Below are 9,899 nucleotides of genomic sequence, written 5' to 3'. Positions count from 1 at the left end.
TTCAAGCAACAAAATCTGCCAACAACCGGGTTCAAAATCCATACCATCATTGCCAAGAGTATTAAATAATAAATATATACAATAAAATAATTAGAAAAAGGCCCAAAAAAAAAAAAAGAAAAACACTATTGAGATAGAGATACTCCTAGAATCCAACAATGCCACAAAAAGGCTGAGACTTCTTTTTAGATTCCTGAAATCTTCAATAGCCGACCCCATCTGGCATATGGCCATATCTTTCCCACATTACGTTCTGCCAAAATACGACCTTTCCCTTGCATTTACCACCTCTTTTCTTCGAATTTTCAAATCCTCAGAACAGTACAGGTTACAGACAAATTAATCCTACTGACTATTCACCTCCACTCCAAAACAAGAAGAAAACGAGTAGTATCCCGGAGACTGGGGAAGGAGAGAGACCCACAAAGAATCACACACACAACACACACTGAGAAAGAAGGGGGGAAAAAAGGTACTCCCTAGAGAGTTTTAGAGACAGCCCACGATTCATTTGCTCAAAAAATAATCAATCAGTCATCATGCCAAAAGGTTCCAAGAAGAGAAAGGCTGAAAAGAAAAAGAAGGAGCAAGAGGCATTGTCCCATAATCAGAGTCACAACCATCAGACACAGCCACAATCTGCTGTTTCTCATACTCATGGTAAACTCGCACACACTCCTTTTCTTGTGGGGTATTTTGGTTTTTAATGCCTTTTCAATCTTTCTAGATAGAACCCATCTGGCCCTTTTGATTATTATCTTTTTCTGTTTGACCCTTACAGTTTGTGTGTCTCCCAATTTGGCCTTGTGGGTATGGCTTAATTCTCTTGTTTGTTCTGATTACAGCAACTTTTGTTTTCAAGATTTTGTGGGTTTGGCTCAATTATTGTGTTTTTGTTGGAAAGTTCTTGACTTCTTCACTTGTTTATATGTTTTTGATGGCGATGTAGTTCAATCAATGCAGGGTGGTTTGTTACTGTGATTGTCAGGCTTCTTGTACATGTTACTTCATGATTAAGATTTGTGGCTTGTTGAATGTTGGTTGCTGTTTTCTGTTCTGTACTGAATATTTGTTGATTTCTTGTTGAATGAATCAATCTATGGCAGAAAATGATGATAAAGAAAGTGAGGGTGAGGAGGTTAGTTCTCCAGCCTCACAAGACCATTCCAGTCATCAGCATCAGTTCATTGATGGCGAGAAGGAAGATGTGAAGAAGGTAGAAGATAGTTCACATGTTCAATTATCTGGTGAGAAGAGCAAATCCATTGAAGAACACAAAGATAATGGTGTAGCAGTGGAAGAGCCAAAAGCTGAAGAAAGTGTTGTTCAGATTGAGAAGGAACCGAAGCCTGCAGGTGAATTGAATGGCAATAGCATAAGTGAGGAGCGCGTTAAGATTCAGAAGGAATCAGGTAATGGAGTTGCATCTGAGAGTCTGGATGGGGAGAGTACTTTAGAGGTTGAAAAGGAATTGAAACGTTTTGAAAAAGTAAATGCATCGGTTGAGCATGTTGAACCGCAGAAGGAACACAATGATGGAGTGTTGACTGAGCGTCGTAATGATGAATGTCGCTTCATTGACAAGACAAATGTTGTGGTGGATAGTTCTCCATTTGGTAGTTCAGCAGAAGCAGTTAATTCCTTCTGTGAAGGTCTGGCTGAAGTACCTAATCCCATTCCAGTTGGGGAAGTTTATGGTTCAGTAGCAGAACCTGACTCTGATACTGTTCCAGAGGAGAAGATTAGCAGAGATAGTAGTAGTCCAGGTCATAGTTTGTTGACTTCTAATGTAGTCACAGAAATGCATGAAAATGGGAAGAAAGATGTGGCTGTGATGGATCAGAATGATAGGAGTTTGCCAGTCCTTGTGGACTTGGGATTAGAGAATAAGAGGGATGAAGCAATTATTCTAGCAGGTAATGCTTTGAGAGCTTTAGAGGCAAGGGGCACAGTTACTCAAGAAACTGAAGAAAAGCAGATGCATTTGTACACTGCTCCTGAAGATGAAGCTGCAAATTATGGTCATGCTAGTAATGGTGAACACCATATTAAGGATTCAGAAGTTCATGGGCACTCTGATACACAGGTTTGAGTTTTCTTATTTTCCTGCTCGGCATATATTGAATATGTCATGCTTTTAACTGATACATAACAACTTTTGTATTTGCTTTTTGTGCTGATGAAATATGTAGCCGCTGGTTGCTTCTGCTATACGACCTGTGCAAAGAACTTCATGGATGAGTTGCTGTGGTCTGTTTGAGGCATTCGCTGGATCAAGTAGATAATGCCCGTAAGATTAAGTCTTGAACTCTAGATATTATTTTTCTTTTCTTGAATGCTTTAGGGTATACCCTTGCTGTTAATACATCTTCTTTCCATTTGACTGTACATAAAACTGACAGTATTCTTTGCTTAAAATCAACTTGCTTGTAGATTCAAATGATTGCTCTGTTCTGGATATAATGCAGAAGGTTGCTTTATGACCTTGTGGATGGCTTTAGAAGTTGGTATCTGTTGCTTTTATTCGCAAAGTGTAATTCAAGATTTACTATTAAGACAGTTTTTGTTCATCTAAACCATTTGTTGGTTGAAGAATAGAGCAATGATAGATTGATGAGGACAAAGTTAAACATAAAAATAAGGGTCATGGATGCTTAATTTTACTCGAAAAATTCAACTTCCCCTTCTTAAAAGAAAAAAATCTTTTAGAGGTGCTAATGGAATAACATTAAAGGACCAGGAAGTGCTTTTGATTGTGATGTGCAAGAAAGTAATCATCAAAACAACTACGTGTTCTCAAATAAAAAAAAAAAAAGAGAGGGAGCAAATTGAATGTATTTCTCCATTGCATTTTCTCTGTCATCTGATTTTCTCAATTACTTTGATGAACCTTTACCTTTTAACTTACCTTCCTAGGTTTTGGTTGGGATGTCAGAATTTGAAGCATACATTCCATTTTAAGTAATTGTGCCCTTGAAGCTCTACATTCTTACAACTAGAACAACTTTTGTAGTTTTTTGCGTATTAGATGATTCGTCTTTTAACTTCTGGCAAAATTTTTCTGGTTTTGTTTCTCGAAGTCATTAAGGTTTCTTCAAAAGTAGACCAAAGTTAATGCAAACTGAAAAGTAATGGAACAGTAATGGAACGATAACGCATTTCAGAAAGAATTTTGAACATTTAACTATCACACTATATCCCAGTTTTTAGTTTTTAGGTGTTCAGAAATTTAAAAATTGTAGCCAACTCCTCAACTACGTGGTCTTTAAATAAGTTATATATTTTGTGCGTTATCATAAAAGTTCAGGATTTCCTAGATAACTACAATGACTGTGAGTTAGTTATGAGTTTAATCAGGTTGATTAGATTATGGATTAACTGCCGGAAAATAAAATGGAAGTTAACCTTACCTAGAATAGATAAAAGAAAAACAAAATTCTAGGTATACAAACTATATAAATTGCTTCTTTGTCATATGCTTTTTTTTCAAGCATAGAGAAACCTCATAACTTAGAGAAGGTGGGATCCCTTGAAGTTGAATTTGTTCCCAACCCCAGGTGTACTGTAGGATGTACAATTTTAAAACAGAAATAAATATTCTTTTCAACTGCAAGTGAAAACGTGGAAAGAAAATCATTACACATTCTTAGCACTTTGGAATTTTGAAGCTGAAAATGTAATTTCTACAAGATAGAAGACATATAATGGGTTTTAGTGTTAAGTTTCTGAAGTAAATAGGACATCCATTTTACGGCATATGAAAATTTGGTTCATTTTTTATATTCTTTCATATTGTCTTATCTTAGCGAGCAAAATTCACTTCTTAAATATGCAAAAAATGAGTCTTGAGGTGAAAATCATCTTTAAGACTGGGGATGGGAATAAGGCAGGTATTGGTGCAACTTTGGGAGGATTATGGTCTAGGTAGATCCCACTAGCATTAAGCTGTTTAATTTCTCATAATTTCTGGTTCTATTGTGGGGCAAAAGTATATAGAACCAATTTTCATTTTCAAATTTCTCTAAGTTGTTTGTATTGAAGAGAACTGCAAAGAAAATTTCGATTAGTATACTGAAGCTCCTGAATTCATATCTTATAAATCAAAATGCTAATCTGAGATTTCAGATGTGGTCTGGGTAAGGGATAATGCCTATACTTTTGATTACTTTTGGCTATCTATTATTGTGCCATAAAGCCATTCAAGAAGAGGAACTAATTAAATACCAAAGGAATCAATGGTAGGACTAACTGGGGTTTCTAGACTGGCACAGGCCAACTAACGAGCAGTTTGAAGTATGACTTTCAGCGGATGTGGAGTAGTATCGGATTGCTGGCTGATAATTTTACCTTTTTATTGAGTGTAACTGCTTATCCTGATATGTGCTTAGATGGGGCCATGCCTGCGAGAATTAGCACATCGTTACTTATGATAAGAAACATATTCTTTCCAGAGTTGCTTTCGTAGAAATTGGCTTCCGAACATTCCCAAAGGCCATTCATGTGCAAACTGATCAGCAGGCAATAAGTCCTAGATTTATTCCTCCCTTGTGTTAGTTATCTCTATTTTGCTTTCAAGAGCTTTGTTCCATTTTGTTGTCACTGTTTGGTGTAATCAAATCTTATGGAGCTTGACTTTTATGTTGCTGTTGTGATGCCTGTACTAGGTGTCCATAGACATTAGACAACAGTTATATGCATTTATGCTCTTAACCTGCCATGCAGGTTCATCATGCTGTGTCTTAGGCACTGAACACTTCTATCTTAGTGGTAAGTTTGGGGTTAAAGGTTGTTGCATGGTGCCTTAGATGTGCTTTTACGTATTTTCTTAGCCTAGGAGCTGAAATAGGTCATTACTCTGTACTTGGGAAATTTATGTGCTGGACCTTAATCTACTGGTTAGTCATTCAACCATAAGCAATTTGTTGAGATCTTTTACCAAGTATAGGTTGCTAGTTTTCGTTATCCTGGGTAACAAATTTATTCCAACAGCGAAATCTGATTGTCCATGTGAAATATGTTTATACAGTAGTTGAAATAATTTGGTTTGCTAATTCCCACATTTGATGGAACTATGGCGACGCCAAGTTAATATTCTGTCGATTATTCTGTGTCTATTATGAATACTTTACTGCATTTCCCTCATACTCCTACATGTCTTGCTCTAGTGATTAAATGTAATTGCTTCCTTAAATACCTGCTGCAGTTACTTGCATAAATATTTTTTCTTCTAACTGGACTAGTACCTCGTGGTTTTTATATTCAGTCAATTCTGAAAGTTTGGTAATACCTTCTTGTTTGAATGTAGTGGAAACTTGTTGCTGAATGCAAAAAATAATGGATCATTCAACTTTTTGTAACATGCATGTGCATTGGTAGTTTAATGTGTTTAAGATATTTGTGATGGTCGTGGTAGTTATCAGGCAGCTTGATCAATGCGCAACCTGCATCAGTAATAAAAAATCATTGTATGACATTCTACCCCTTTAACTGGTGTTTTCAGTTTGCAGTCTTTTGAAAATTTTTTTTTTTTTCTAGAGATGGATACTGTTTTTCTTGGACTCAGTTATCTTCCTTGTATCATGTTTATGCTCAACACACATCAATAGTAACTTTTCTTGCTGACATTTATGTCTGTGGAAGGATATTAATGTGTTTAGCCTTCTGTTTGTGTAAAGGATGAACAGGATATGTATTTGATCTTTTGTGTTTATCCTTGATGGGATTAAGTTATCAAGTAAACACTCTACTCTACAACTAAGCGTGAGGATGCTTGCACTATAATGAGTCACTTGCTGATCTTGTAAAGGAACTCGGTTTATTTTTTGTGTGCAAAGATAAAGCAAATACTTCTGTGGGAAGTATTAATTCACCATATTTACCATCCACCCTCCTGTTTTGTTTTTCTCTTTTAATGGATTGCACATCAGTAGAACTTTTGTAGAGAGCAAGTTGATATGGTTTTGGTTTTTATATGCTCATCTATTGTTGAGAATAGTCACTTTAATACCATATCATGGAAAAGAAAACTGAGAAATCTATTCAACTTTATTGCATTTGTAGCATGTGCCCAAATAACTACTTTAGAGGTAGATGAGGTTCAGTGGTGCGTGAAGATAGTTAAAAGTCATTGCTAAAATATGGGATAAAATCATGTTGTGATCTATAGTTTTGGGTCAACAGTCAATAGGAGTTAGATGCTTCGAGTGCATGTAGGGATTTGTGAGAGAAAAATTTCACCTGTCAAATGAACTTTTTCCCCCAATTCTTTGTAGCTTTAAGTAGATAGCATTTGACTTGATTATATGCATATAAAGTGGGGGATGTGAACTGCTCTTGAAGAAATACTTCTTCCTTAGCCTAGCAAGTCTCAGCCTTTCTATTTCATGAAATGCCATTTCAGTATCTTCAGTTAAAGAATTATTCTTTTCAAATTTTGCACCTCAAAGCCTAACCTAGTTTAGCAAATCCTTTTCACTTGTAAGCATGTCTTGGATGTTCTTGAAAACCAGTTGCTTCCTAGATCTGTCTGCTCATAATCTGGTTTCAAGCTGGATAAGCAAGCTAGTTTTTTCCATCTGATTGGGAAGATTGGGAAGAAATCTCTCTGTCTGTAGGGACTCAAATTTCAAACCAGGTTGTGCGGTATATTGCAATCAGTTATCTTATTTCATGTGGGCCTTACTGGATTGAATTGCAAGAAGCAAGTTTTACTGCATGAATGTCATCTTTAATAATAAATCACATCTATTCTACTGGGAGTCTGAGAGAGGTTTTAGACATCATCTTCCATTGGATTGTCATAGGATTTAATACACCAGAGAGTGGTCGGCTGCATGAAATCTTCACATCCCTGCCAAGGAACACCCTACACACATAAAAGGAAACAAAAGACGAAGAGTAAGAAAGACAATGGCACAATATTCCTAAAGCTTACCTTCGAAATAATTAAAGATAAAGGCATGTATGTTGGTGAGACTTGGCTCACCATAGCCGGTGTAGATTTTGTGAGTTCGTGATTGGCTGTATTTGCAATGAGTGCCAGACTTCAGTTTTGCAGTCAAACTTGTTTCCTTTTCATATCTGGAGAAAAAGATTTAGAATCGTATAATTCTAATCCTATTTTGTTTGATTCAGGGAGCCAAGAATGGAGTAAAGCTGAAATGTGTGACACAGCTTACCAAAATAAGCGAAAATCTCTCTGCAGAACTAACCTCAGGTTATGTTATACATATATGTTAAGTATCACTTGGGAACCCCTGAGACTTTCTTGGTTTAGTTTATGCTTGTATTTTTTTTTTTTTTGGGTCAAAAAGATGCTTGTGCTAGTCTTCTATAGTGTCTCCTTCCATGTTTAGTGTGGTTTTGTTTTTCCTGTGGAGGAAGATAATGAGAGATTTTTAGATGTACTAAAGGGAGATTTTTGCATTGCATAGCATAGCAGGGAAATGACAAATTTTGAAGATTTATGAATTTATGTATATTATTAGTTATGATATTGTCAGTCAATACATTTTTGTTCGCCGGTAAACTAGCATTACTTGCTAACGGGTTCTTCTTCCGGATATTTTATCCTCTCTCTCTCTCTCTCTCTGTCTTTTTTTTTTTTTTTTTGGGTAAGCGAGAGGACGTGAATCCAAGAGCTCTTACTTATAACACCTCTCACCTTATCATCCAATCAAACCCTCCCTCCCCCCCCCCCCCCCCCCCCACCACAGATCACAGTACTTAGAAGATCTCTTGAAGTTTTGAAGCAGATCATGCTTATGAAAAGAGATAAATGAGACTTGAATAAAACAATGCTTGAAACCAACTACTACTAGAGTAGTCGGCCATCAGAGACAGAGAGAAAAAAAGGGGCAGCTCTTGAATGCCTCAATCAGTGTATTCTAGTGCCCAAACTTCTTTGTTCTGGGAAAAGCAGGATTGGAAAATTCTTTTTTGGCAGAACCTGTTGAGGTGAAGTGGCTTGTGTGCTGTATTGGATTGCTTATTGTTTATACCACTCTTTCATGGGTTCTATAACAGGAAATTTAATCTTCATTTGACCTATACTAGATTTCAGGCTTTTGGATTTCAGAAAAATCAAGTATCGGAATTGGAGATTGAAGAGCACTGCGTTGTATGAATTTCCATTCAGCCTTTTGGATTCCTCACAATCTGATTGACTAGATTGGCTTTCGTCCAAGTGCTAAACAGTATATTATTCCCCAGAGTTCTCTAACCATTCCCCCCCTTCGGCTTTTGAAGCAGGGGAAATGCTTACTCTGGCAGAAGTTGGAATCTTTCAAAAGGCTGCACTAGAAGAACAGCCTTCATTCTGACTTGAAATTCTTAGAACTTCTGTATGATAACAGTACATCTGCAAAACTAAATTTATTTTCTTAAGTTTTAATAAACCAAAATTCAATCCTTATTCATCAGGACAAATCAAAGATATTACGTGGTTTCAGCCGATAGGTCATCGATCGATCGAACGCAGTCAATCAAATGATTATAGTGCTCTGCTTATATCATCCCAAAAAATGAATATGGGCAACATATTAAAATGGAAAGAAATGAAAACAATAGAGTTGTTTAACTGTATTAATTTCAAAATTAAAAGCATAATTCTTTCATTTTTTTTCTTCAGGCTGTAATATACCGAATGGAAGTACACAGCCTCCTTGGCTACTTCATCATAGATGGAACAAGAGGGGCTTTGAGTTTTTCCCAAAACAAATTCTTTGTAAAGCGAATGTTTGGATTGTTAGTTTTCACAGAAAAATTTTTACGTTTTTCGTAAATACATTTTTCAATCATCTTTTTATTTTACGTACATCAAATCGCTACAGTACATCTTTCTACAAAAACTCCTAAAAATAGCAATCCAGTACTGTCAAACAACTGTTTTAGCAAATATCCTAAAGTTTGCCTACTAAAACAAAATTTTCCAGTCCAAATACATTTCTTTCTGACAATTCACAATCAGCCCTTAGAACTGGCTAGTACCCAGAGTTCCACTTAAATACAAACATATGGTTCAATTTGCAAAATGCACATATAGGTTAGCTCTGTCATTCTGTGTTGACTTTAAGAACCAAAAACATTCATATCTCGCAAGTGTGCGAGATAGAAAATGAAGAAATGCAGATATTTATGCTGCATTACTGTTAAGTTTCTGGTAGGGAAAGGCATACCACAACTACATATGAAATCAACGATTAGTGTATTGCAAGTACAACTGTACCATACAATTTATAGATCAGACAAGTTAATGACGTTTAAAAATTGACGTAAGCTCTTTGGGCTTCGAAAGAAAAAAAAAAAAGTTAATGACTTCACCATTTCTGTGGTTTAGCCAAATTACAAAATACACGCTATGGTTTGGTCAAATTACAGTTAAGCCCTTTAAATGGCAAAACATTTATGAAATGCCACCTAACATGAATTGGCATTTGAAAATATTGCATGCCTCAACATAATAGCCCCAAAATATCCTTTTGTGAATTGAGTTGATTACATTTACCTCCCATGAGTTTTTGTCTAAATTACATTTGCCTCCCCTAAGTTTTGTTCAAATTATATTTACTTGTCCCAAAATTTGTCCAAATGACAAGATGAACCCTATAGTTTGTGCAAAACAGTCCATATTTTAAAAAACCAAACGTTTATTAAATAAGCAATTTCCACCAGTCAATTGCATCAATTACAACAAAAAATTTTAATAAAATTTTGAAAATACCCGTTAGTTATTGATTAATTTTTATGCCTATTCTTTTTATGATAAAACTAAAAATAGCATTTTGGTTACCAATGCAGTTTATTTGACCACCTATTATTATTTGATATTACGAACCCTTTTCCATGTTAATGTACAAAAAAATAAAATTCCATTTTTCAAAACATAAAATAAACTATTG

General features: G+C 35.7%; 1 protein-coding gene across 2 annotated transcripts; it reads left to right on the top strand.

The window, feature by feature from the left end:
- The first annotated feature begins 245 nt into the window (after positions 1 to 245).
- Positions 246 to 7,519, top strand: LOC113782950. 2 transcript variants are annotated; one of them, XR_003469870.1, is made up of 5 exons: positions 246 to 660; positions 1,107 to 2,086; positions 2,193 to 2,290; positions 4,723 to 4,767; positions 7,135 to 7,519. XR_003469870.1 is itself a non-coding variant. In XM_027328934.1 (4 exons), exons 1-3 carry the CDS (start codon positions 540 to 542, stop codon positions 2,283 to 2,285), a joined length of 1,194 nt encoding a protein of 397 aa, XP_027184735.1. In that variant the 5' UTR covers positions 247 to 539; the 3' UTR covers positions 2,286 to 2,290; positions 7,135 to 7,519. The 2 variants fall into 2 exon arrangements, 1 of the variants encoding a protein (XP_027184735.1); XM_027328934.1 differs by lacking the exon at positions 4,723 to 4,767 and having other exon boundaries at positions 247 to 660.
- Positions 7,520 to 9,899: the final 2,380 nt, after the last annotated feature.

This window comes from Coffea eugenioides, chromosome 9 (genome assembly GCF_003713205.1).
Source record: "Coffea eugenioides isolate CCC68of chromosome 9, Ceug_1.0, whole genome shotgun sequence".
NCBI lineage: Eukaryota > Viridiplantae > Streptophyta > Magnoliopsida > Gentianales > Rubiaceae > Coffea > Coffea eugenioides.
This window is presented reverse-complemented; position numbering and strand designations above follow the sequence as displayed.